This window comes from Pagrus pagrus (assembly GCF_965226575.1).
Source record: "Pagrus pagrus genome assembly, chromosome: 8".
In the NCBI taxonomy this organism is placed as follows: Eukaryota; Metazoa; Chordata; class Actinopteri; order Spariformes; family Sparidae; genus Pagrus; species Pagrus pagrus.
Window position 1 is genome coordinate 21,200,763 of NC_140192.1, and position 27,877 is coordinate 21,228,639.

The following is a 27,877-nucleotide window of genomic DNA, read 5'->3' on the forward strand; positions in this document are numbered from 1 at the left end:
TTGGTAATGGTTAAATTATAGAGCTGAAAGATTAATAAAGCTGATAATAATAAGCCAAATTGCATTCATTGGCTTAGAGGACACGTTTACCCAAAAATGAGCATTGATATGTCAATATCTTCTCACACCCATGCCAATAGAAAGTTCTGTAGTCCACAAAACATTTCTTGAGCTTCGCAGCAAAACAGTGTTGCAGCATTCTCCTAAAAAAAGCTGAAGTAGATGGGGACTTGATTTAAACGACAGAAAAAAATAAAGGTTCCTCACAGCATGTCTCGTGTAACCCAAGTCTCTTGATGCACCAAGATCTCAAATTGATTAAAAAAACATTCTTAACACTCGACATGCGGTCAAGCTCATGCACCCACTTCATTTGGGTGTGAACTAACAGTGAAAATTTGAATTTTAAAACAAGTCCTGATTACTGTTCTGCGAAGCGCCAGAAAATGTTTTATTGACCGACTTCCCATGCACGAGTGAATAAATAATGACTGCATTTGTATTTTTGGGTGAACTTAGCCTTTAACAAGCACAGCATCTACAGTCAGTTTGCAGTCCAACAATAAAGAATAATTTACTGTGTTTGAAATTCAAAGGACACAAAAAGACACTTTTAATGTTTTATTATGGCACACACAACATGTAACCATATTCATAGGGTATGTATGAGGAAAGGAGAACATTTGTTTTTTTGGTATGTAACAACATTTTAGTATCAAGTGCAAAAAACATCAGTTTTAGTCAGGAAGAGGAGCCACAGATCATAAGGTCCTGTTTTGGATGGTAAGGTTCAAGGAAACGTCAACGTGATAAGTCAGTATTTAGTGCATTTCTCAAAGGAAAATGAACACATGTTGTGCAGATGTTACACCCAGAGGGTGTAAATACAGGTCATTCGGAGCTTTGGTGGTGGGGGCTGTGGGGACCTGACAGTGCATAACAGAACAGTCATTTATAAAGTTCAATCACTCAACACAGAGAGTTTCTCAACTTTAAAGTCTCGACCCCATGTTACTTTATATAAAGGTGCAGATTTGTGATAATTCTTACACTGATATATTGATATTTGTTTCATATATTTTAATATAAAATAAATCAATCTGCTTTTAAACATAAATTCTATATAATCTATTTATCATGCTCAAATTCATATGATTTTAATGTGAAAACTCAGAATTGGGTCAGGACCGGAAAATGTTGAGAAATCCTGCTCTAACATAAGAAAGAAGGGCATGCAATACAGATAGAAAAGTACAATACAAAGGAACAGATGAGAGAGACATGAACCATTTGGCCCTTTGATATGGCACCTGTCTAAGTGGGATGCCCGTCTGTATGGGAATGAAGAATATACTGATGTTAGGAATTACGGAAGGATACATTTTGGGTCAACTGCAAAATAGCAGAAAGAAGAAAATAGCAAATGAGGAATGGCACCGACGTGGGGGAGAGAACGTGGCCCTGACCTTTTTGTACAGTTTGCAAACTGTTATGACATACATACTGTGTTCATACACATACACACACACACACACACACACACACACACACACACACACACACACACACACACATATACTATGAAAAGACAATGTGCTTGACCATTTTAAATACCTGTTTCACTTCACTTTCTGAAAAAAACATCAGGATTACTTCTTTTCGATACATGTTTAGTTTGTTCTAAGTGCTATGTCGTAGGCAACTGGACTCGTTTCAGTTTCTGAAAGTTTTCAGTTTCTGAAACAAGTCCAGTTTCCTTCCTTCATCAACATATTTAGTATGATTAAAATGAACTACATATTGCAAGTGAAAATAAAATATCAGAATGCAAACTTCACTTGATAGTGATAGTGGCCGACATCGGCATTATTGATACATTGCACAAATGTAGGAGTAGCAGCTCCGGGTTTCAAGTGACCATAATGTTGACAGAAGAAAATATAGCTGCCTGAAGGACTTGTAATAGACAACGCATCCACCTTCATTTATCTTAACAGAAAGTAAACATTTTATGGTCAACCAAATTAAACCACATGACCCAGTTATTTATGAAGGTGCGGTCTAATGTGAGGTCAATGGAGAGCTTCCCTGTCAAAAGAGCTTTAAGTTGAACAAACCTATGAGAATCATAGTTATTTGTAGTTATAGCTCTACATTTTTGGAGACTTGTCATAGGGCTGGGGAATATATAAATGACATCTTATAGATTATATCATTAGAAATAATTATGTTTCTCTTTACTTGAAGTATTGTGCGTCTTCTGGTTATCATGAGTTATTATTTAGAATATTAATCAGCTGCAGCTATATGCATGATATGTCAATAAGTGAAAATGAAGTGTAAGTGAAATAAAGAATGATTCATAAAACACAGAAAGGTGTGACCAGAACATGTCAGTGATGTTTGGGTGGATTACAAACAATTATCAGACACCAAACCCAGTCTGCAGTGGTAATTGAGGCGGCACCTAGAAGTCACCGCAAAGTTAAAGTTAACTGACATATCTGAACCAAGATCACCTGACTGCTGCAACAGTCTCCATTGTCAAGAGCGGAAAGGGCGGGGCAGTCAGGTAACACCCAGACGGTAAGGCATTCTGAAAGTGGATTGTGCAGCCTCCGGTTCTGTCAGCTGTCCTTCATTTTCTCTCTTTCATGTTACAGTCAGGTTCAAAAGCAAGTCTTCATTCATCAACTATTACTGTTGTGGCTGTTCAAAGGCCACACCTAGCTTGTCGTAAATCTCCTTCAGTAGCAGAAGAGCGGTATCCTCAGATTCCCTAACAGACAGACAGATATAGAGAGGAAAACATAATTTATTTGAAGTAAATTGTGTTACAACAAAGAGAACACAATATACAGAAATAACAGCAACACAAAATCCAAAGATACACAATTACTGTGGTCCACCCTGCCACAGGTATGCATGACTCACCAGTAACACAGATGGGACTGGATGGCAAATAGGTATTCGTTGAAGCTCTCGATGGGTTTTTCCTGAAGTACGTAGTCGATCCTTCGCCCTCCATTCAACATACCCACTTTAATTTCAGGCTGCTCCGTCTCTTCTGCTGACCCCGAGGACTCTGCCTCCTCACACACTCCTGCTAGGACAGAGGTGAAAAAGCTGATGAGACTGTACGGGCAGACAACAAAAACAATGATAAGAGTCACCAGCAGCTATTTGCTTTGACCCATATTTATATATGGTAAAACAGACGGAAATCAGTTAACAGACAGAAAAGAGAGTATGTGCTGACTGCAGTAAGCAACATTCAAGCCAAAAAAATTGCAAGTCACAAATATTGCCTACATTTGCTGAATTGGGTTTGCAATTCAGTCAGCATCCATTACTAAAAGAATTTTCCAGCGCAAGTGGTTATCTGCCTCCAAAAATAATATTTTAAGAGGTGGTTTAAGGAGGTAAAGTGCTTTGTAAGTATTTTCTATAGCACTGTGTTATGCTTTTATAGTTAAGGACTTGTTTACTGTAGATGTTGGTTGGAATTATAGTAGTGGTAACCCATTATGAACTTGGACGAGTGCTTATTTAATGACATTGCTCAGTAGATGTTTTAAACTTTCAGAGAATTAGTTAAATGAGTTTATGGCATTTCACATTTTTTGATTAGCACTAAATAAATGTCTATCATATCCACTGATAATGGAGGGGTCAAGTACAAATCTCCCTTCACTCTTAGGTGCAAGTAAATATCAGTGAGGTGGGCTAGTTTTGTGATGAGTAATAGTATGTTATGTATGAATTATTGTCTTAACAGTCTCCATAAAGATGTAATGCTCTGCTGGTGAACCCTGATGAAATCGCTGCCCGCTAGCTTCTCATATATTTTTAATGGCAACTTCTTACAATCTACCTCTATATTTATTGGCTTGTACAACCTATTCCAAGAAAGTTTGGATGCTGTGTAAAATATAAAGTTGTGGGGTGGTAATTTGCTCATCCTTTTTCACATATATATTCAACTGAATGGCACTTAGTAGAGCGCATACCTTCGCCAAGGCCTAACAGTCCCCTTTAATTCAATCAAGCCTTATCAAGGTTAGTACTTTTCCGACAACAACCTCCTTAGTGGAGTAAATCAATACAAAGTGAATATATCTAATGGTTTACCTCATTAATAGATTTTTGTAAATATATGCAGATTCTGGATTTGATGCCAGTAACATGCTTTAAACACGTTGGGACAGGACCAACAAAAGATTGGGAAACTTATGTAGTGCTATAAAAAATGCTGTTGGGAAGATTTAACAGGTAAGCAGGTTATTGGGTAACAGTTGATTGGATATGAAAGGTACATCCTTAAAAGTTCACATCAAGGATGGGGCGAGGTTCACCACCTTGTGAAACACATGACTATATTAGGCATATTACTAAACAAGCTCTAGGGACACCTTGTGAAACCATTGTTGGTAAACACTGTTAATTTTCCAAAGCACTGCTTTCTGTTTTAAATGACATTTTACACAGCGTCATAACTTTTTGTAATTCTGACGGAACTATACGTGATACAACAAATGAAGGTTGTGAGGGCTGTATATGAAAAACTATATGTCCACATTAAAAAAACGAGTGATCGGTAAAATAAAAAGGTCTCATGTTATGTAATTGTACCGTCTGTTCTACCAGCAGCTGTATTCCTTTTGACCCATTTAATTAACTGACAGATTAAGTGCTTGAGGTGCTATCGAAAAAGGGAGGACATGTACCTGCATGCAGCTAATGTAGGTGACCTGCTACTGATGATGATGAATGACTGCCTGCTGGTTGAGATCCAGCTTACTGTATGACTGTTTAACTTGACCTATTTGTTCAGCACATGCCAGAGTGTGTCGTGAGCTGGTTACCTAAGTGGCTTCTAACGTTGACAATCAGTGAAACAGTCAATAAATTCAACCAATCAAAAGTGACAGCAGGAGAGGGAGGGAAAGACCTGAAGGAGGTGTCAGTAAACTCAACGTTTGAATTGAGGACTAGGTGTTCAGCTGTAGCAGTGCAGTTGGGGGAAGGAGGAGCAGAGGACTATTGAGAGCCCGCGGCAATAATGACATATTACATAACATTTGCTCTTTGTAAGGGAGACAATGTGCAAAAGTGAACCAAAGTAATCGTCAATCGTCATTTTTTTCCCCCTAAATTCTGCAGGTAAAGCAGCAAAGTTTTAAATTAAAACAGGTATTCACAAAAATCATTTATTCCTCTTTCAACAGGTTTCTTTTCCAGATTCAAGCCAGGGAAGTTAAATGAAATACGCATAGTAAAATAAAGTTCATAGAGGCTCATAGGCTTTCACTGAATCAGGCAAGTTTACAGAGAAATCCAGATGGAAAGATTTCATTTACTCATTTTCTCATTTATTCTAGCCAAGTGACTATCCTGGCTTACCTTGGAAGTAATGCTTATAAAGGGCCCTGGGCCACTCCAGTATATTAGTCCACAAATCAGCACTTTTCTCTTCCCTCTCAGCAGAAGCAGTGACTGCCGCTGATGCTGGGGTTCAAGGTAAAGTGGTAAGGGGTGAGGGAAGCAGGAGCAACAACAAGAGGGGAGAGGGAGGGTGGCAACATGCAGAGAAGGGTGAGAGGAGTACGAAGAGACTGGGTTAGACACACACTTGTGCACGCTCACACACACACACACACACACACACACACACACACACACACACACAAAAGGCAAATAAAAGTGCTTTTTTACCCTGCGCCTCCTGAAGATTTCTCTCTATTGTGGTTTCTCCTTCCTCCACTGGGGGCAGTGCAGCAACTGGTAGTCTGGCAAAGGACTGCCATGCCGTCCGTAATGATCCCAAAACATTGTTCTTCAAATCCATGCTCATACGAGTCAAGCTGTCCTTTAGTTCTTATAGACAAAGGTGGACAGGGATTATCGTTAAACCCACTAAACAAAAATCCCTTACCATAATATTGTTCCACAGAGACAAGGAGAAAGAAACAGACAGCCATACCCAGGTGCATCCTTTTGCGGCCTTTATGGTGAGGGATCAGCATGGGCTCCAAATCCCCATCTGACACAATCATGGGCTCTATTCGATATGCCACAGGGTCATACTACAAAGCAGAAAAAGGGACGAGATGAATGTAACTCCAATACATGCCTTATTTCCTGTTTTCTTTTATAAAATCTCTGTTTAGCACATGTGTAGGTTTACTGATGAAAAAAGTTAGATCAGACCAGTGGCTGCATATGTTTATTTTGGAAACAGGTAAGAGTAAATCTTGTCATCATGTTGATTCAATGCTGAAACTACATCTGTCATTTCAAACATGACTCATGCAGGTCTACAATGCAAACACAATTTGGAAACATTCAGAGCTGCCTTGTTAATGCTTCTTTGTGTGATAATAGGGGAAAAAATCCAACTGTAGTCGTGGAAAATAAAAGCAGGTCTTATCCTGCTAAGCGCTGGATGTATGCACAGCAAATCTGCGAATACTCACCGGGTGATAGATGTTGTAAAAGCTTTTGCAGGTTGGGAAGGTGTAGTTGGGATCAACTTGTTTGAGACCACGAACGGTCAGAAACATTCCAATGGGTGAGCCAAAGGCAAAAAAAGTTTGAGGGTGGAAAGCCAGCTGTGGGTAATCAATGGATACCTGGATGGAGAGAAGGTAGCCAGAAATAAATGTGGCATTAAATTTGTTAAAAACGCAAAACAAAGTTTTTGTTCTAACACTACAGAGCTATTCAGAAAGACACTTCTATGTTGCACAATGGTGTTGCGAACATTTAAACTACATTTCATGACATCGAGACAACATTCAGGGACTATGACAGTAAGTAAGGAGGAGACCAGCAAGCACTCATGCAGGATTGAATGAGCACAGACAGTGTTGTGTTGTATGACTCAATGGGAACAAGGTGGAATCTTCAATCACAGCACAATGTAGGAAACTCTATTGCTCATAAAAAAGCCACTATCTTTCATTCTCCTTAAGTTTACCCTGACCAGACTGTATGCAATGAGAAACTCCAGGCATAGTAAGAACAAAGAGGGCTAAGGACAAAGCCTTAGGGCATGGGGACACCATGTGAGACACACCTGTCCCTTGGCTATGCCTCCATTAGTCTGTCCAGGCAAGCGGGGGGAGGAGAGAAGCAGGAAGGTGATGCATCAAAGCTTTTATCTACCAGTACTCGCAAGCATACATTATCATGTCCTGTCCATGTGTGGTACCTGTCCGATGCCCACGTCAAAGTATTCATAGTCGACAGCACTGGTGATGGACTGCGCTCTGTGGAACTGGGGCTGCTGCATTGTCAATCCTGAAGACTGGTTTCCATCAGGATCACCGATCACTTGAGGTGGAACTTGCAGCCCTGGTGCCAGACGCACTGCCCCTGCCTTACAATCCTAGTTAAATTGAGAAATGTAAAAAATCATTTAAACAATACAACATTTAAATTATATGATTACTATCAATTGGAAAAAGAGCCCCAAGGAAAAGAGCATAAGTGAAATGAGCCACACCAAGCTGTCTGCTCCCTACTGTAGTCTAGAGTAAACCAGTTCCCAGAGATAGTTTGACCTGTATTTGGTATGTAACTAGAACTACCGTCTCGTGGTCGCATGCCTTCGCACACCAGTCAAGTTGCAGTTTACATGTCCAGGCGCATATACTATATGTGGTGTAGACTTTGAAGGAATGAGGTGACAATATGTGTAGTTCTTGCAAAATTTATTAGCATGTTTTGTTTCAGTGAATAATGTTCGGTCAAATACATGCTGTCTTCACTACTTTTTACATAGGTGTGCAGAGGACTGGTAGAGAGCCTCATCAAATGGAGAAAAGACAATATACTGAAGCTCAATATCAGCAAATCCAAAGAGCTGTCAGTGGACTACTGCTGTTAATTGAAGTTAATTGAGAAACAAAAAACATCAAATGCTTGGTATGTGTTACATGCTTAGCCAATAAAGCTGATTCTGACAGAACATGAAGAAGCCACAATTTCAAGGTGGACACCCAAGATTTGTGTCTCCAAGTCAGTATGTGACCGAATTTGAATTTGTTTTGCAGAACATCATAATGTCACAGTGAAGGTGATCCTGAGACATAGTGTTCAGAAGAATGGGATGGATGTAGATATGGACTTACAGACAACCTGAAAACATTGTGTGTCTGTGTGTGGCCACGGCTATAGCCGTCAAATGGCCAGCAGCAAACAATCCACATAAATGGAGGGAAATAAGTATTATATGTATGTGGTCATGTGAATGTTTTGTTGCAGATTATTGTGTGGACATTGAAAGTAAATCAATGCCAAGAAATACTTCATTAATTAATAAGAAACACATTAACGTAAAGGGGTTGTAATGGGCATATGTTCTGATAACAAGAAGAGCCAGTATAGTTTCAGGCTATGTCTGACCTCTGGGAGCCATTTCCTCTTGACATAGTTCAGGATCTTCTTCCTTGGTCCTAGAGGAATTCCTAAATCTTTGAGATCACTGTCTTGGCAAAGAGCCTAAAAGAGGAGATCCATACATTTTTAATTATGCATTACACTTGAATTTCTATGTACATTGCATGTCTACTGTGAATGTCATACCAGAGATTCCAGGTCTAGGTTTTCTGCCTGTAGTGTTTCCAGGTATTGCTGTAGGCCCAGTCTGGTGAGAGTCTGCTCCAGTGTGTCACAGTTCAGGTGAAAGGGCTCATCAGAGGGCACCTGAGGCACAGCGGGGACAGAAAGGAAAAATGATTTATTTATCTATATGTAAAGAAATATGCAATCTTTTTTTTATCACTCTACTGGTTTTATCTTTAACTGTGAAGGAGAACATACCCCCTTTCTGGGTTCTGAATCAGTTCTCTGATTAGTTAGCAGGTCAAACAGGATCAGTGAACCTGCGGAATGAGAAACACAGGTAAGAGTGAAGGTTTTGCATTTCAATGACTTGCAAATATGTGGGAGTTTCTGTGTTTGTGGGTGTCTTACCCAGGCTATGGCCAACAACTGAAACTGCCCCTTTAAACTCAGGATGTCTCTGATTGAAGAGGGTGTGAAGCCTGTTGATCTCTGAGGCGACTGTGTCCACTATGGTCTGGCAGTAGGTGGGGCTGTTATAGAAAAACAGGTCAAGCAGAGTGTCGTTGGTGAAATGTCGCAGCTTGCTGATGCTGGGTAGAGTAATCCTCTGGATGTCCCTGGAAAAAATGGGGAATAAAGGAGAAAACAAAGGGAGGAAAGACAGAGTTTAACATGTTTTGCAACCAGTGGGGACATAAGCAGTATTGTAAAACAGAGGAATCTTGTTTTGTACATCTTTCTCCATACTTACTCGTCCACACCAGTGGCATCCCCATGTAAGGAGCTGTGCCAGTTGACTGGGAGGAACTCCACTCTTCCTACCTGGCCATCCTGCTGAGCACGCTTGTAATGAGAGGCCAGGAGGGACAGAGAAGCACTCCTGAAGTCATTTACTGGAGATAGACAAGAAGAAAAGGAGTCATGCATGCACGTAAACTTATGCATTTCTACTCACTGTACACACACAAAAACTCCCACTTACCACACTGTATGATGGACCTGAAGCGCAAGTCACATGCAGGACCGATGCCATGGACCATAAAGACAAGGTGGTCCACCTTTTCTGGTTCACCTGAGAAGAAAAATGAGCCAGAAAGTACCAACTGTAGGTAATACTTGGGCTTATGATGGGCTTATATTCTCATGTATTTCCTACTGGTACACACATACCATCAGGTATTTCCACAGAGATGTTATCTACTCCTCTCTTGACAGTTCGAGGCCTGGTCTGCTCCGAGGGTGAGGACACCCATTCATCCTGCAATCCGATTGGCTGATACTGCATTATCAGCTGAGAGAGAGGTAGGGAAATGGAAGAATAGAATTGAAAAACTATATGCTCAAAAAAGCCATGGCGTGGCTTTGTTGTGGATTTAATTACAGTGTACAAAGAGATACTTTAACAGCAGGGTTTACTTTGGGATTGTGTAAAATGACAGTCTCTCCAGTGGGGAACTCCAGTTTCCTATTCCACTCATCCAAAGTTACTGCAATCATATAGGCCTCCTGAAAAATTGGAAGGGCAGGAATCAAAGACAAACAAATGTGAAAAGAGAAGTAAGGGACAAGCAAAGTTAGGAGGAGGATAAAGTCAGAAGTTGTAGGAATGAGCAGTGTGATGGGTCAGTGTCAAACTACCTCCAGACTTTTGCTGAAGTCTTCTGGGTAAGGCATGAATCTGGTGTCTTTGTCTCCTTTATAGAACCAGGTACAGCGGCGGACTTCAGTGGGACCTTGCTCCCAGTACACAGCGTGGCGCCTCCTTTCCTTGACATATACGTCATATCGCTCTCCATCCACAGCCACCACCACCTCCTCCTTCTTCTTTTCTCCTACTGCAAAGTAAACACACACATACACAAGCAGATACAAACAGATTTTAAGCAAAGACTCTATAAAGACAAGTAAGTATGCTGGTGCTCTGCTTTAGTTCTGGCAATAGATTTGCAAAAGAGTATGTTCCCTGATGTTCCACATATTTGTGTCAAGAGCATGGTTGAAAAAGGTACATGAATTCATTGTTTATGGGCTACAGTGATTCTGGACCTTGTACTTTTGCAGCAACAGTGCAAGTGCACTCTTCTAGAAAAATATGGGCAAATAATGTAGGCTAAGGAACTGTCATCCTGTCTCACGTTCAAGAGACTTATATTGTCAAAGGGAAAGACGAGAACTTTGCTTGTTTGTGTAGCACTCCTATATAACTTGTAGAAAAGAGTCCCTTTGGAATGATTGGGAAATATTCACTGCTGTTTTTTTCTTGTTTTCGTATTTTTCCTTTGGTGGGCGATGTGTGTGATTATTAATGTACAGTGGATATGTTAAGGAATGGCAACACAACTTTAAATAAGAATATCACAGATTTCAACTCTGAGTAAATGTATTCAACAAAGTTTCTCCATATAATTCATCATGACATTTACCGAAAACCTGAAAATCAACTTCAACTTCCTTGTTAAACAGCTAGTAAAAGTGAGCAAGTCCTATCAGGAGAGTGAAGTGTCCTACTGGGCACCAAGCCAGTGCTGGCAACAGTCTTTTATCTTCTCCCAGCTGTTAATAGCAAACTCATTACTTTCCTACTTTTCACACACATAATCATAAATAAATGTTTACAAAATGTACATATACAGAATAAAATGTGCATGTAAACTATAAATGCATGCCTACCAGTGTTGCAGGCGTTTTGCAGTTTGTCAGAGTCCTCTCTGCTGAAGGGAAGCCAGGAGGTATTGTCATCAGCTCGTCGACAGAAGAACCAGTGAGGCTGCACCTCTTGATAAGGCGCTGGGACCGACTCCATGTCAAGCATCTCAAAGGAGGACGTGGAAGAAGGTGAGGCCTCATCCACCACAGGCGACACCTGGAGAAAAACGATGAAAGCATGCCAACTCAATGTAACTTCTTCATGTCAGCAATATTGCTCAGATCGTAAAAAGCAAATATACACCTGTGTTATCCTTCTTTTGACCAGTCCACTTTTCAAATCTGTAGTTTCGAGATAAGTACATATAGAAGTCTTAGCCTGCGCTCTTCCACTAAGCTGATGGCACCTGAGACCATCACACAAAGCAAAGGACAGTCGGACAGGAAAGGATCAGGCCTCTACTTGGACAGACAGACAAAGCCCTGTTTGATTCTTTCCTCCAATACAAGCTGTCTTTTGTCCCTCTTCTTTCCACAGTTACAGCTTGTAAACAACCTTCTATCACTGAATATCTTACAGAAACAATGCTGCCAGTAATATTTTTGGCACAAAATCCTGTTTTAGGGTGTTGAGAAAGAGCAGCCTGCCACTGCTTGACACAACAACAAACACCCACATTACACAACAGCTGCCAAATCAGCAATCCGATTTGCAGGGTAATGTTTATACAGGAGGTGGACAGATTTAAGACAGGATTGTGGACTAACTGATATGTGAGAGGAACACCCTTCCTAAGAAATAAATCTGGTTGATCTCCTCTCTGCATGCCATGCAATGAAATCTTGATCCAGGTGCATGTAATGTTTCTAGCTTATCATTAACACCCGGACACATGCTGGCAAACTAGCCCTGGTGGTTTTAGTGTCCCCTCTGGGCTGTGTGTTGTGTTCAAAAAATTACAACATGCCCATACCTTAAGGAGGGACGCTATGTGACTTCTATCTATAACCCCACAAGCCCACCATTTCTACTCTGCTCTACAGTCAGGGGAAAGAATGTAGCAGAGCTACTTCTGCCTGAGAGTAAAGCACAACAATCTCTTTGTACCTTTCATTTGTTAATCAGATTTACAAGTCAGTGAATCATTTTAGGACATCTTTGTAGGGGGAACATCACAATGCATCACATGATAACTGAATTTTGTTACCGCTATAATACAACATTTTCACTTTTTCAAATTCATACTCACTTGGGAGGAGTTAATACTATTTCATGTCTGTTGTGTAGTATTCGATAGGAATGAAAGTCTGTTCACCATCAACTTGTGTTAAACTTAAAGGAAAAGTTCACCCTCATGCCGGTGAAAGTCAAAAAGTCAGGTGAAGTTTTGTAGTCCACAAAACATTTCTGGATTTTCACAGTAAAACAATGTTGCAGCATTGTCCTAAACAAGTAGATGGGTTTTTCAAACATAAAAAACACACACACACACACACACACACACACACACACACACACACACACACACACACACAAAATGGACACATACAGCTCATTTAGCATAGTCCAAGTCTCCTGAAGACCAGAGATCTCATACTGATTTGAAAACATCTTATATACACCCTCAACACATGGTCAAGCTTAGCACCAACTTCAGACGGGGTGCTTTTTGCCCAGCAGCTACAGTGAAGCTTTTGCCTTTAAAAGGGGTGTAAGGTTGCAAGAAAGTGTATAGGTGAATGCTGCAACGCTGTTTTGCTGTGAAGCCCCAGGAATATTTTACGGACAGAGAAGCTACACCTGACTTACCATCGGCATGGGGGTGAGTAGAATGAAAGAATTTACATTTTAGGATCAACTTAACCTTCAAATGCAACCAATCATATTTGCAATGCCTAACCATAACCTAGCCTAATCCCTGACACCAATCATTGAGGGCAGTGCTATGACAAACACTGTTAAACTCACACCAAGAACCACATATACACCCTCACCTGATCCTCAGGTGTTTTCTCTGTTGCCGTAGTCTGAGTGGGGCTGTCAAACAGGTCTTGAGGGTTGATGTTTGGGGCAGCCTGAGATAGACCCCCCTCTTCACAGGGACTGTTTGACATTAGCTCAAGACCTGAACCCAACCCTCAGCTCTGACCTGAGGTATGCAGGGAGCCACACAAACACAGGATCTGTAACAACCCACAAGAGGAGAGCAAAAAATGAGGCTTAAAGACATCACAACCTCATCACAACTACTACATGACATGTTGTACACTCCCCAACTTGCAAGCAATTCACTAGTGATAGCTGCACCAAACTGTTGTTGACAGAGCAAGGTGGTTTATCGTTAACTAGTAACTAATCCCAGTTCACATGGTACACTTGCAGCTGTCTCATAAGCTGTTGGTCAGTCACGTTTAACCCAAGGGAAAATGTAAACACCCAGGTTATTGTGACAGCTAGCGACACATTTGGATGAATTATGACTTATGTTGAGGTGCGTAGCAATTACTAGGCATTACCCAGAATAAAACTTGCTAGTATTAGCGGTTACATCTCATGTTACTGAAGTATCTTTCAGAAAGCAACAAACACATCCCACAGGCCAAGTTGTTATCGTTGGTTGAGGTTCATGCTAGCTGAGTGACGATACCTGGCCGGGACACTACTGTTAAGTTCTCCGTTTCCACACTCTGCTGGTGTTTGGGCCGTTACAGCACTAGTAACAGACAGTCGTTAACTTAAACTCACCAATAACTTCACATGCAGTTAATTCAGAGGTTTTGTATTCGTTGTTTAGTTTAGCTAGCTCTCGCTAGCACGGCGAACCAAGGACAGCCTCTCCTGTCAAACGCTGCCTAGTTACAGTGTGCTCGGAAATATGAAGATTACGAGATTTACGTTCACGAACGAGCAGGCTAACAGCCAAATAAAGGCATAAAACAAGCATACTAATAAATAAGGAGTTGTCTGTGACGCCAGCAAGTTTTCAAAGTGTGACCATCAGATGCTGAAATACGTGCTGTCACAACAGAAAAAAATATTATAATATATAATATAATTACATATAAAAATATAAGAAGCCTATCCTTTCTTCAACATAGTAGTCCGTTGTTACACAAAGTAATCATCAATTAAAATCAAAATAAAACAATCGCCGACAAAATCACAATCGGAGTACAACAACGAATGTTTATGTTTGAAATATAAAATTTACGCGAAGCACGTGAAGGCAACATGAACACCACAAAGCATCATGAGGCCACCGCCCCCCAAATACTAGCTGACGTCACGAATTAGTAATGTTGAGTTTGTAGTAAATGTGCACCAATTATGAAGCTAATTTTACGCTAATGGTGGTCCTTATTTTATTTATTTATTATTTATTAATTTCATATCTGTTTTCTCTGCTGCAATACTCATTAAATGTCTAACATTTCAAACACAGGGCTGACAAACTGTAGATGTTAGTGACATTTAAAACCAAAGAATTTACCTGTTCAGCCTAACCCAGAAATCTTTGGGCTGGTACGGAGTGAAATGTGCCCAGGTATGTGTAACATGTTTCAGACAGACGCATACACACCCATTCATGGGATGCTAACTGTCTCCAAGTTAATTCTCATTTAACTGACTTAACTTTCATTAGTCACCATAGAGGATGAACCCATCAGGTTTCTCTTGACCTTGGTTTAGAGCAATATGTGTGGAGTTAAAAGTATAATACTGCCTCATAACATTCTTCTGTTTCCAAACATGTATACACAGATTCACTAAATGAGCCATTTCATTTGTAACATGAAGTACTGTACTTCAAAAGCAGCTTGGTTGCCCACCAAACCACCACCAAACACACTGTGTGCTTAATTCCCACCTTTCCTCCAGGGTTTATGGAGGGAGGGTGGAGTGAAACATACCAGGGGGAGGAAGAGTGAGTAGAGCTAGACTGCATAGACACACCCAGTCCAACACAGTGTGAGAGAAAGCAGAGTAAAGAGTCGTGTGTGTAGCAATAAGAGGGTGTGGCTTTTTTACTCAGGCAGAATAGATAAGCTGAGTTTGCCTTGTAGAGAGGGGCAGGAGTCACAATCCTGAGCAGACAGTCGTTTACTTTCACTCTGCACGTTCCCTCTCACTCTGTCCCTCTTGTGTGCACTCTGCCAGCGGTTTCAAGCGAGACTTGGGGGGGAGGCAACTTCCAGCACAGAGAAGTGAAAAAAAAACACACAAGAGGACAGCTCAAGAAAAAGTTCAACACGCAGCCATGAAGGACAAAGTGAGGAAAGGAGGAAGAAATCAGGCCAAGGCTGGTGAGAAATCCCTGCGATGTGTTTTTCTTTAAGCTCCTCTTTGTCTCTCTCTGTCTGTCTCTCTCTCTCTCTCCTGTTGGGACTTTCCTCTTCCTTCTTTATTTGTTTGAGGCCTCCCTCGCTAGAGAATGTGAGAAGAGTGGAAGATTTAGCACTGCTGTGAACATGGCTGGTGCCATTCTCTGCTTTCACCTACTTTTTGGCCACTTGGAGAATCTGCTGCGCACTTTTAACTCTCGTGGTGAATTCATTCACATAGATACACACTAAAAACCAGCCTGAAATCCATAGAAGAAAACTTAAAGTATCAAAAAAAAGTTACAAATAGCCTTTATAGAAATCTCTGTCCACTCTTCCTGTTCATCCTTTTTCACAAATTCCAACCACCTTATCTACCTTTATCCTTTTGCCTACCTCTCAAGTTGGCCTCTCGACCTCTTTTAACCTTTGCCACTCCCCTTTCTCAAGACACAATGATTGAATTAAGGAAGAGTGTGTTAGCCGACTTTAGATGAATTGCCTTGAAGTGTTATATACCAAGCAAAGACATAGGAATCTGTGGGCACAGCATTATGATTGACAGGTTTTGTCAGAGACATTCTTGTAATATATGATGTGTAAGGGAGGAATTTGGCGTGCTTGATTAGTTTATGGCATTGGTACGGTGCCAAAATAAACTTGTCAGGGCTGAAAACAATGCTGCTTTCTATAGTAGTCACGCAGCAACGCCAAAAGGACGCTGACGACTCCAAGCCTGCAGAGAGGAGGGAAGTTCTTCCAGCCAATCGCAAACAGAGATGCAATTTTTGGGTGTTTTCCAGTAGTAAAGCAAGCCCAGATTGACAACAAGAGCTGGGGATTTACAGTACAATGAACTACAGACTTGAATTTTCTGCTTTGTTGTATATACAACATCTGCGGGAACTGTACATGCAGGCACGCTCTACCGCAAAGCTATAGGTTTGTTATTACATTCTGCTGTCTCCACATGCCAGTGCTGGGTGTGGTTGTCCCTTCACCCTGAGATGACATGAAGGCCAGTAGGCAAATTCAACAGGTTTAGTCACACTGCAGGTTGAGGAACACGCTGGGTCCTGCTTGCCCTCTGGTTCTGCATGTGTGTGTCAGAAAGCAGACACACCCCACTTTCCATTTATTTGATGTTTTCTTGCATAAATTCACTCTCACCGTCAGGCATTCTCACAGTCACAGCCAGAGATTAGTGATTGTTTAATCCTGCAGCAAAGAACAGGTGATAGAATCTGAACGCAATACGTCACGATTGTCTTTCATTCATTCTTTCATCGGTTATTCATGCATTATCTATAAAAAAGCATTTTCTGAGTCATAGCTACAGGCAGCCCCACCTCCCAACCAGCAGAAGGCAGGGAAACCACCCAAACTATTTCGCTCGTTGATTGAAGGACTTTCTCTTATTTCTCCGTCCAGCAGATGTTATCAGCCTGATTAGTGGGAAGGATGTTGCTGGTATGAAGCAAGACGAGGACACATCGTTTCCTGTGAAGATCCAGGGGGCAGGAGTCGAGTCATTTGAGCTGCAGGTAGAAAAAACTAAGCTTCCTCTCTGTTCCCTATTATTCTGGTAATAATGAGACTTGACAAGTTATGGAAACTAACAATGATAGCTGAGGCTGTATAGAGACAACAATGTATCATATTTATTGTGTATACTGTATGTAATTTATGGTATTTATGATACTGTTGCATATATTCTTCTATCTCTATGTAAAGACCTCACAGGATCTGTTTTCTACATATTATACTGCATCGTCTGTTAGTGTTAATGTTTAATGTACTGTCTTTATATCATCATCTATATCTTTCTGTCTACTGCAGAAACTATCCCCATAGAAATCTTATGTATTTTTTATATTAGGAAGGTTTATAATCTGTATTTTGGCTTATTTTCTCTTTGTAGGTCCATGGATTTTGGCTTGTTCAAGATGCAATAATTACTCTGCTTTCGAGGGATGAGGTTTGTCCTCGTTCCAACCTGTTGCTGGCATTCGCCGGCACCACTCTGGACCCACTCGCAGAACTGCAAAGCATCAAGGGACTTAAACCGGGAGCCATCCTTCGCCTAGTGGAAGGTACTGGCATTCTTTATTTGAGAGCCCTCTCTTTTATTTCAGCTATCCAGTCCATATTTTTAGCATTTATGAATAGTTGAGAAAAGTTGTTGAGTCTGTAGACTTTTTTGGGCTCAATGAGAAACTGACTTTCTATTATAACTTGGATGACAGTACTTGAATTGTATATATTGTGTGTTTTTGACACAGTTATAGCTTTTTAAGAACATCTCTGTAATGCAGCAATATAATATTTACTTCCATTAACATCCATGAATGGGTCCACATATCTGGGGTCCAGAGATGTGGACTCGAGTCAGTGTGACTTGGACTCGAGTCTACTTGAGTCACTGTTTTGATGACTTGAACTTGAACTGCTGCTCATGACTTGACTTGTCTTTGACATTTTGTGTTTTCACTTTAGTTTTTTAGTGCTTTTTTAAAGTCTGACTGTCAGTTTCTCACACTTTAGAAGGGATGGGTTTTTGGATTGAGAAGAAATTAGTGAAATAAATAAGCTTTTATAAAAAAAAAATGTTTGATTACATTTCTTTCACTGAATATCAATTGTTATATACACCATTATATATATACAACAATTTTTGAACAGGTTACATGAATCAGTCAATAATATCATTATTAGACAGGTACTAATACCTACTAAGGCCAGATGCTGCAAATAAAATTGCAGTATCTTGGGTGGGGAAAAGGTGACTTGACCTGCCTTAATAAGGACTCCACTTTTCCTGACACAGTCTGTATTTAACTGGCTGGTATCTTTGAGTGAGTATAAATTGATGAGGATCTTAGATCTTTTGATATTAAATTATGGTTTAGTTAGGAGTTCATGATGAATAAAGTGATACAGAGCTTTCAAGTTTTATATTGAATTAGGTTTGATTTAATTCAATGGGGTTGGGTCTGAATGCCATTCTAGTTTTAGAGCTCAATTACCAGAATGGACTTGGCCCAGTCATGCTTTCCCTTTCACATACACACTCAAGTTCCTCTCAGCTCAATGTAAATAGCTGACTCACCTTTTCTGAGTCATAACAAGGTTTATAGTTGCAGAGATTACAGCTGTGTGTAAACCAATTAGTCCTTCTCTCACCGGCTAGCTGTTAAAATACTGAAACAAACAGTCCTGCAGTGTGTACCGTTAGACGTACTGTAGGTCTATGAGAAGATGCAGAATTGATTAACTGATTCTCAATGTGTTGTTGAGATTTTTGAACTGACAATAACATCAATATTGACCCCTATTTATTTTTGAGTGGATGATGACATCCTGATTCAGTCTTAGAGTTAATGCTGTGTGTCTCTCCAGAACCGTACACCGCCCGCGCAGCCCGGCTCCACCTGACTCGTGTGCTGGAGCTGCTGAGAGCATCTGGACCACAGGATGCACTGAGAGAAGGACGCTCACCAAGCATACTGGAGACACTCACACATAACCAAACACCAGGTAGACACTTACACTGTGCACTTATTAGGAAGGTTAATACAAAGATATAAAGTTAAACTCGCACTGAAATCTTTGAAATCTCTCTGTTCCTGCTGCAGACTCTAGCTTACCCAACGGAAAGAACCTGAAACGCTCTTTAAGTAACACAAAAACAGAAACAGCTAACCAGGACGGAGCTCCTCCTGAGTACCTCCTCCCTGGTTCCTCCGACAGACCTCTCATGGCCTTGCTACCACAGAGCTCCCAACCAGAAGTAGGTGTTTGTTTCACAGTGGGCCAGCCCGCAATGCACACAGACACACTGACTTGCCTTGACTTTATATTTGTCTCATCAGGCCCCCAGCTACTTGAAGGACCTGTCTCTCAGCTGCTGGAACCCACCTCCGGGACACAGGAAGATGCAAGGAGACTTCCTGTACATCACTCTAGTAACAATAGAGGGACGGCGGTGTGACATCACATCCTGTCCGAAAGGTTTCTTTCTCAACAGGTAAAGACGTCACTTCATACAAGTAACTCAAACAGAGTTATATCAATTATTGCAGTAAATTGTTGTACTGATAAACAAGTTTGAGTTTAATTTTGAATGATTTTCTCGTCCTGCTTCATCTCAGGTCTACAGAGGATGTGTTTGATCCTCGTCCTGCACAGTCTTCCTCAGTTTGTCACAGTTTCACAGATGTGCTCTGTCACATCAGCCCGGCCTTCAAACAAACTTTTACTGCACTCAAAAACAGGTAACATTCTTACCTACGCATATAGAAAACAACAATACTACAATATGAACTGTTGTTGCATCAAAAGATTGCATCTAAACTGACTGTAAGTGAAGTGGATTTTGGATAATAGAGCTCTTTCTCCCTTCAGGCCTCAGTTACCCCCAGTTGAGGTGATGGCCACTCCCTACCACACGCTGAGCTGGCTCGGGCCTCCCTGTGCCTCACGCACTCATAAAAATACCTTCAGCAGACTGGGAGTGGAAGACGAGCCAGCGACACAGGTCATTCACAAATCGGCATCAATAATTGTTGCTATGTGTTTTATAGTGTGTTTCTGGCAGTGATAGTAACTGTAACTATGTGTGTTATGTGTAGGCTCCAGACTGGAATGAGGAGTTGCAAGCAGCCAGAGATCTTCCACTTGGCAGTCTGGAGGAGAGGCTGCAGAGAGAGAGGGCTCTGCTGCAGGTAGCTAAGAAAAACATATAATTTAGCTCGAAACACCAGCAGGACATCTCAGGACTCGTATTAGCCGTTTTCTTCCTTGTCCACTCAACCTTCTCCTCCCTTCACCTTCATTCGTGCCTGTTTTCTCAGGTAAACAGTGCGTTTGTTAGGGCCGTGATGCAGGGAGCAGAGACTGTTGTAGACGGCTTTGTGGAGCCGGTGAATGGAAACCACGAGGACCCGGCTTTCCTGTGGGGGGGCCTGTTCATGAGCCAGGGGGCAGCATGTGCAATGTTTGGTGGAGAAAGGAGCCGCAGGTGAGAGCAAGCCACAACTTCAATGACAAGATCCTGTGGATGTATATATGCAATGTATATATCAGTATGCCAATATCAAAACACAATGCAGAAAAAGATCCTTGGGCTAATTTGTAATTATTGAATTCCTAGTAAAGGTTACTGTTTCAGTGCACTGATGTCAAATTGGAAATTAAAGGTTATTGTTGAATTTTAAAATATCCTGCCTCCATTACATACGTATCTTGTTTGATAACCACATTTGAGGGTTCATGACAACGAATTTGTGATTATGTATATGTACAGCAGGGTTCAAAAGTCTGAGAGCACTAGTCAAAATGTTTTTTCATTATAAATGATGATATCAGCCTAACAATGCCAGTGGTAAGTTGAATGACGACTCCACAAGTTTGTGCAAAACCTGATGACTCATGTTATCCCGGCATTATTTGACAAACCTGTTAAGTCCATGCCAGCTGTATGCTGTCATTACAGCAAAAGCGGAAGTTACCAAACACAGAGATGTTCTGTAATTCATGGAAAGTCTTTTTAAAAATCCAACTTTTCACTCAATTTTTAAAGCTGATATCATTTGTAGGGAAAGAAATAGCATGACAAAAGCACAATAGAAGTATTCTGACTAGTGACCTCACACTTTCTGTTCATATAAGAATATCGGAAGCTTTTCCTTTCCAGTATCGTTATTGGAATCAGCCTCAAAAATCCAGTATTAGTGAGGCTCTAATTTGATCTTAATCATGTTATTTCATTGAGTAATGGCTGTAAACAATTCACAAAGTACACAGTGGCCATCTGCTGTGTCTGATAAAACCCTTCTGAAATGTTTCTTGATTGACTTGTAGAATTGCATTGCTTTAAGGCCAGACTTGTTCTTCTTGCAGGGTTGTTCAGAGGCTAGAGCTGAAAGGAGTTCAGGCCTACAGTAATGTAGAGAGCCTACAGGCGCTGCACACTCTGCCTACAGCCATTGTGGACTACAGAGGAGTGCGTCTGTTGGCTCAGGGTCTGGCCCCTGGCTTGGAAGGCTCAGAGCAGGACCAGGAAGCTGGTGCCGCCTCAAGGTACAACTCATGGACCCATTATTCAACATTTTACTCTGGTCGTTGTGTCAACGCTGTAAGCACATTTTTGTCTAACTGTCTTCTTCTCTCCTGTAGAGGCTTGTTGTACGGGGTAAATGCAGGCCCTCAGGAGTCCCCCCATCGCAGGCGACTACTAGAGCTCTTGGCTAGCTCTGCCAAGTCTCTTTGTCTCCAGAGACATGTTGTTTTGGCGCCCAACGGTCACCAGGTACCACTGTTCACCTCAGTGGATGCTCAGGGACTGTTGGGGGCTGATGGGAGGTTCTACGTACTGGATGTGTTCAGGACTTTCCCAGCTGATGCCAATTTCTGTCCAGAGGTGGAGACAGAAAGTCAGACAGTCACTGGAGATGAGGAGAGCAATAAAAACTGCGAGGGGGACGAGGAGAAGAAGGGCTGTGTGAAAGAAGGTTGGCCAGAGAATTATCACTCAGACTCTGGGCTGCCAAAGAGCTTCACTCACGGTCTCTGTAGGCTGAAGCCAGAGCTGGTGCAGGCCTTCATCCAGCACAAGTGAGTTCACTGTAAAATAAAACACTTCAAACTCAGTTTTTATATTTTTCACAAAGCTGACATTTAGTTTTTTGCTTGTTTTAGACATTGTCAGTTCACTCAGCGTGTCAGGGAGATATTGGACGCGAACGGAGGCTTTGAAGAATGTGCAACAGCTGGTAAGAAGTGTTGTAGTAGACTTTGCTGAAAAGAAACCATAAAAAAAAGTAAATAAATACAGAACTTTGCCATTTTATGTTTGACAAATATTTGTTTAATGTGTAGGTGACTCTCGAGCTACCGAGGCAGTACGAGCTGCTTGTAAAGAAGTGGGCTCAGTTAGCGACATCATCTTTGAGATGCGCTTCAACTCAAGCGTCTTCTCGCCAGGTAACATAACAGACACACACACACACACACACACAATCAAATCTTCTGCAAGAACACAATATGACAGGCTTCTTGTGCTTTGTGTTCAGGAGTAACCTTCCCTCCTGGTGAAAGTAAGTCAACGAAGCTGCAGGAGAGGTTACTGAGGGAAGCTGCATCTTTCATCATCACACACCAGATACCAGCCTTTGTAAGTGGAGCCGTTGTTTGCATACTATAGTGGGCACATCTACTACAAACATGACTCAAGCTCAGCATGTGTGCTTTTGTCTGTGTGCAGGTGGAGTATTGCCTACAAACCAACGAGGCGCCAATGGACGGAGCTTCTCTAAAACAGGCACTACACCAGAGAGGCATCAACCTTCGGTATTTGGGCCACGTGGTCAAGACCATCAACCACACAGAGCACAAGGAGCACCTGAGGCATATACTGGTGTGTTTGACTTACAGCTTTGTCACGCTCAGTCTCAATTATGTAATCACTCTCCTAACCTTCTGCCAACCCTCTTTCTGTCTTCACCAGAGATTGGTCATAGGTGACATTTTCATCCGCTCAACAAGACGAGTATTCAACAACTTCCTCCAGGTACTTTTTAGTATTCTGTAATGAGCGTTCTCATTTGTTCATGTTTGAACGCCTCAAAGTTAGCTGGTGAACTAGCAGCAGATGTGCGTCCACATACTGCAGAAAGAACAAACTGCAGCCTCTGGTCATGTCTTCGCAGGGTGTGGACATGCCTAGTCTCTCCGCAGCTGTCAGTCACTTCCTCTGCTGCCTATTGGTTCCCCACTTCACACCCACTACGGTGGGGGAAGAGACAAAAAAGAAGTCAAGGCGGCGCGGCCGAGGGGCTGGGGCCTCTGAAAGCACCCCCTGGAGCACGCTCACGGGGGCTGAGCTGTGGAACCTGGTCTGCCAGGACGCTGCTGAGACATATAACATCACTGACAGCCTCGGGTGAGGAGATAGCTTTTGTTTGTTCTCACCTTGTGTTTCTTATTTACGCAGCGGCTTAGAGCTCTTTGTGGAATAACTGTCATTTTTCTCTGTGGCAGCTCTGGTCCAAACCATCTGGTGGAGCACTACGGCATTCAGAAGCTCTCTTTGCTCAGAGAGTTCTGTTTGAAGACTGGAGTACAGGTAACACACATCTGAAATATTGGGAAAAATAGTCACTAGATCGACTGACACAAATATATTAGTAGTTGTAATTGATTAGGTTGATTGAGTACGCAGCTGAAACAAGTATCCAGTACAGATATTGTACTTTTTTTGTGTATATCAATAGTTTTCTAATAGATAATATATATAGCAACTTCTGATCAACCCACATCAATTTCAGGCTTAAATAAACAATGTTTAATAAGCCACACCCTTTTCCTGTTTAAGCCCCGCCCACTTCAAGTACAGCAACAACTACAGATAATAACATTGCAAAACTGGCTGCTTGATAAAAACTTAAAAATACTGTATAATACAATGATACAATAAAACATGTTTGTTAATTCTGTGTCCACACCAGTTGAGACTGAGAGACTACTCCCTCGACAACCAAAACAAAGCTCCCATTGGTCCAGACGACGTCCTCAACATCTTCCCCGTTGTCAAGCACGTTCACATGCCAACTGTGGACGCTTCAAAAGCACATCGCGCCGCACATACTTCCATTCAGAAAGGTGGGTCAATCCAAGCTGAGCCCTTGTGCTGCACCTTCTTCATGTTCAATGTGTGTTTTTTAACAAAATGTAATGGAAAAGTAAATTCTGCGTGTCTCGCCACTGCAGGTCTGCTGGATCAGGCCCACGAGCACCTGAAGGAAGCTGCCTACCTGTTTGGTAGAGTGTGTAATGACCTCAACCCTGAGGCCTGTTACTGCCACAGCCTGCTGGCCAAGGTGGCCTTCCTGCAGGGGAAGCCAGCTGAGGTAGGCTGACTGCTCCACAACGTCTTACAGCTACATTAACACATTTTGCAGTGGTGGAAAGTAACCACGTACATTTTCTCCAAGCACTGAACGAAAGTACATTTCGAGATACTTGTGCTTAACTGACAATTTCAGGTGGTAGCAAAGTGACATAAAAATACATGAAGCTGGCCATTATCATCACTGTGACTTTCTCTGTTCTCCAGGCTCGCAGCATCCAGCTGAAAGCAGTGGTCATCAGTGAGAGAGTGCTTGGATTTGACCATCCAAACACCATCCTGCAATATGTGAGTGTGCACGTTTCATCAATCAAAATCAAATCAAACACGTGTCCATTACCACTCAGTTCTATCTGTTTCTATAGAGTGTGCTATGATTCACGTGTTTAAAGTGTGATTATTTTCATTTTGTTGTTATCTGTAGGCCCTCTTGGGTGTGTACATGTTTGCTGGAGGGGAGACTGCCCTGGCCCAGAAGTGTCTCCTCAGAGCTCGTCTGCTAACACTAACGGTCCATGGAGAGGACCATCCTTACATAGCAACACTGGATGTAGGTCACGACCCACTTCACCCCAAACGCAACAGAAGCTTCTCACAGTATCATTATAAACAGTGTTTACTTTTTGTTTTTTGCAGAGCTGTCTTGGGTTGGTGCTGACAGGAGATCAGAGAGGGCAGTACTTAAAGAACGCCCTCAGACTCAACACTTCCTTCTTCGGCCCGGAAAATCTGCACACTGCTCTCAAGTAAGATGGCATCAATAGCTTGCATTTTGTATGAAAAGTAATAGTTACTTTTGTCCCCAACATTGTCACCTTTTCTCTTCCTGATGTCTCCTCTGTTCAGTCAGCACCTGTTGGCCCAGTGGATGTGCAGCAAGGGTGACTACCGAAGTGCTATGACCCATGAGAAGGAAGCCCTCACTGCTTTCACCTCCTTGGTCAGTTTGCCTGTCGAGAGAGCAAAATGGAGATAAGTGGATTGGTTGTGCATGCATGTCATCTTATGGTTATTTTCTTTCTCAGTTTGGCGAGGATCACTCTCAGACACGCTGCAGCAAAGAGTTTCTGGGAGTCATAACCAAGCAGGCGGTGAAGGTGGAGCGCTCTCTCAGACAGGCAGGAGCTGACTGCACGGAGCAGGCAGTGGAGGTACTGTATGCCCAGGAGCTCATGCGGTCTAATGCCATTAACTCTTTTTTTGAGTCATACTAAGAAAAGGTAATGTGTGTTTATTAACTCATGTCCCCTCTATCTTCAGTGTGTGACTCCAACAACTGACACTATGCTGGAGCAAATGGTTTTGGTGATGGGGATCAGGAAGACACAAAGGTAAATATTCACTGTACTGTATGATATGATGTGATATGATGCCATATGATAAGCCTAAAACATGTTGAAGCACTGAAATGTAGCTTGTAGCTGTTCTGAAGCTGATACCGAGATCAAAATCTTTTAAAATCCGTTAGCGATTTATCGATAGCAAAATCAGTAGATATCAATCAGTCCAGCTCTGAAAGTACTTCAATAATATTTAATAATGCAGATGATATTGAAACTTGTGAATTTTTTGGGATTATTTTCTTTTTTGTTGAAAAATGCAAATACTGAATTAAAACTGAACCTTTAAAGCATTCAGTGATGCATAACTTTTCCCTGCAGCCTTTTTTTTTTTTTTAGGGTTGACCCACATTTACAATTAAAGTCAAATAAACAAAGAAAAGGAATAACAATAAAAAGGAGAAATACTGACAAAGTAAAAGCAGTCCCACAACACACTAGTGAACAGCCAAGGCTGTTAAAAACGTAAATTTGATACAAAAAATAATAAACAATAATAACAATAATAATAATATAGATTATAATTGAAAGTAAAATAAAAATGCTGTCATGTAAAGCATACAAAATTAAAATAACTGAATCTTAATAAAAACTATAGTTTGGGAGGTTTAAGATCTCCAGGAGGAGAAACACAATCTTTCCAAGCTAAGACCCAGTATTGTGCTATAAACCACCATAATTGTGTTTCAGTAAAGGAAAACTAAAAATGTGTCACCTGTCTGTGTGTCGACTCGACACCCTATGTAATCTGGCTGAGCCAATATAAAACTTTTTATCACGAAAGGAATGCAGTTAGAATTTGAAGCCGTGCAGGGACTTTATCCAAAATCTAAGCACTTTTTCAAACCTCGAAAAAACACACATTGAAATCCAAGGTTTTCCGGTTGTAAACTGAAAACGCTGAAGCTTGAATAGTTCCAACTAAATATTCTTTTGCCAAGTATCAAGCCTTTCATGTATTCATTGTGTTCTTACAGTGACAAGTTCCAGGAGTATAAGCAGAAACACCAGGAACTAAAGGCAGCAGTGGCAAGGGAACTGGGATTCAAAGTAGTCAACGGGGTTGTTACCCCGCTGGACGAGAGTGAGAAGAGCTCCCATCAAGAAACAGGAAGCGGGAAGGAAGCTGATGACGGAGGAAGCTCGGCAGTGGAGAATGCCAGTGAGGGCCAACAGGAGCAGCCAGCGGAGGAGACCTCAGTGGAGACTGCTGCTGTAGATTCAGCTAATGGTCATGTGGTGGAGCCAGCTGAAGAGAACGAGGGCAGTGACAGAGCAGCTTCAGAGGTCAAGATAGTGAACGGGGAGTCAGAGGTTAAGGCTACAGGAGAGGAAGATGAGACGAGCACAGCCAATGGGGAGGTAAAGTCAGAGTCAGAGGAGGTTAATGGTGAAATAAACAGAGCTGTGGATGTCCCTGCCAGCCCGTCAGTCCTTAAGAGTAAAGGAACCTGGGCAGATGTTGTTTCAAAACCTGCCGTAGTCAACGGAACAGGAGACAAAGACGCAGCAGTGAATGGAGTGGCAGATAACATCACTGCTAACGGCGTCGCTAAGGAGTGAAAACATATCAAGCAGGGAAACAGTGTTGTAGTTGTTTTTTTTCCCAAGTCACTGCTGTAAGATAAAAGTCTCCCAGGATCCCAGATGTAGGCTAATCTGATCTGATGAACATGAAGCAGAGCATGAGATGACAGAGTCAGATGATGAGTATTACTTTGTGTTGGTGATGTTGACGATGCTGGGAGAGGGCTGTATGTTGAGTGTTATTTTGTTTCTTCAACAATAAACTTTTTACTCTCGTTTGTTTTTTGGCACATACGCGGTCCGTTTGCTTGTTAAAATGACGTGTGAAGGTGTGATTCTCCACAGGTACAAACAAACGTCTAATCACAATGAAAGAAAAGACATTTTTCTGCAAATCATTAACAGCACAAAGTGGAAGTTTAAGCTAGAAAATATACTTTGAACATAGAAGCTTTATAGGTAAAAGGACTACACCTGTGTTTTTCACTTTTACTCAAAATTGTGAATACATTATGACTAATCACTTTACAAAACACACCATAGTGAGTAACATTAGCACTAC

At 41.6% G+C, this 27,877-nt stretch overlaps 2 protein-coding genes across 11 annotated transcripts; one reads left to right on the plus strand and one right to left on the minus strand.

Moving 5' to 3' along the window:
• Positions 1-608: 608 nt before the first annotated feature.
• On the minus strand, positions 609-14,312 carry LOC311261412 (triacylglycerol hydrolase DDHD2-like). 9 transcript variants are annotated; one of them, XM_084360004.1, is made up of 20 exons: positions 14,278-14,312; positions 13,213-13,401; positions 11,242-11,434; positions 10,210-10,406; positions 9,988-10,077; positions 9,742-9,862; positions 9,554-9,643; positions 9,323-9,464; positions 8,980-9,188; positions 8,827-8,888; positions 8,590-8,709; positions 8,410-8,505; positions 7,214-7,390; positions 7,079-7,105; positions 6,477-6,632; positions 5,984-6,086; positions 5,716-5,877; positions 5,404-5,508; positions 2,935-3,103; positions 609-2,779 (listed from the first exon to the last, which is right to left on the minus strand). In XM_084360004.1, exons 2-20 carry the CDS (start codon positions 13,330-13,332, stop codon positions 2,698-2,700), a joined length of 2,421 nt encoding a protein of 806 aa, XP_084216130.1. In that variant the 5' UTR covers positions 13,333-13,401; positions 14,278-14,312; the 3' UTR covers positions 609-2,697. The 9 variants fall into 9 exon arrangements, with proteins under 9 accessions (XP_084216130.1, XP_084216132.1, XP_084216129.1 ...); XM_084360006.1 differs by lacking the exon at positions 14,278-14,312 and adding an exon at positions 13,964-14,263 and having other exon boundaries at positions 10,210-10,403; XM_084360003.1 differs by lacking the exon at positions 14,278-14,312 and adding an exon at positions 13,964-14,263.
• Positions 14,313-15,239: 927 nt separating this feature from the next.
• On the plus strand, positions 15,240-27,605 carry LOC311261057 (clustered mitochondria protein homolog). Of its 2 annotated transcripts, none has more exons than XM_084359433.1 (28): positions 15,240-15,522; positions 16,972-17,084; positions 17,462-17,633; positions 18,940-19,077; positions 19,176-19,330; positions 19,413-19,567; positions 19,692-19,814; positions 19,945-20,077; positions 20,172-20,264; positions 20,394-20,560; positions 21,442-21,621; positions 21,718-22,155; positions 22,240-22,313; positions 22,420-22,524; positions 22,614-22,714; positions 22,805-22,957; positions 23,048-23,110; positions 23,250-23,482; positions 23,581-23,665; positions 24,048-24,201; positions 24,310-24,449; positions 24,656-24,736; positions 24,873-24,998; positions 25,085-25,194; positions 25,295-25,388; positions 25,474-25,599; positions 25,709-25,779; positions 26,766-27,605. In XM_084359433.1, exons 1-28 carry the CDS (start codon positions 15,477-15,479, stop codon positions 27,349-27,351), a joined length of 4,215 nt encoding a protein of 1,404 aa, XP_084215559.1. In that variant the 5' UTR covers positions 15,240-15,476; the 3' UTR covers positions 27,352-27,605. The 2 variants fall into 2 exon arrangements, with proteins under 2 accessions (XP_084215559.1, XP_084215560.1); XM_084359434.1 differs by having other exon boundaries at positions 16,975-17,084.
• The last annotated feature ends 272 nt before the right edge of the window (positions 27,606-27,877 follow it).

Bases quoted from the DNA above. Each gene is read 5' to 3' on its own strand.
- LOC311261412 (XM_084360004.1), bottom strand. From the start codon at position 13,332: ATGTCAAACAGTCCCTGTGAAGAGGGGGGTCTATCTCAGGCTGCCCCA. The intron at 9,465-9,553 runs GTAAGTGGGAGT...GTCTATCTCCAG, and splicing joins CAGGTCCATCATACAGTGTG to TAAATGACTTCAGGAGTGCT. The intron at 5,509-5,715 runs GTAAAAAAGCAC...CTTGAACCCCAG, and splicing joins AAATCTTCAGGAGGCGCAGG to CATCAGCGGCAGTCACTGCT.
- LOC311261057 (XM_084359433.1), top strand. From the start codon at position 15,477: ATGAAGGACAAAGTGAGGAAAGGAGGAAGAAATCAGGCCAAGGCTG. The intron at 17,085-17,461 runs GTAGAAAAAACT...TTCTCTTTGTAG, and splicing joins TCGAGTCATTTGAGCTGCAG to GTCCATGGATTTTGGCTTGT. The intron at 22,715-22,804 runs GTAAGTGGAGCC...GTCTGTGTGCAG, and splicing joins CACACCAGATACCAGCCTTT to GTGGAGTATTGCCTACAAAC.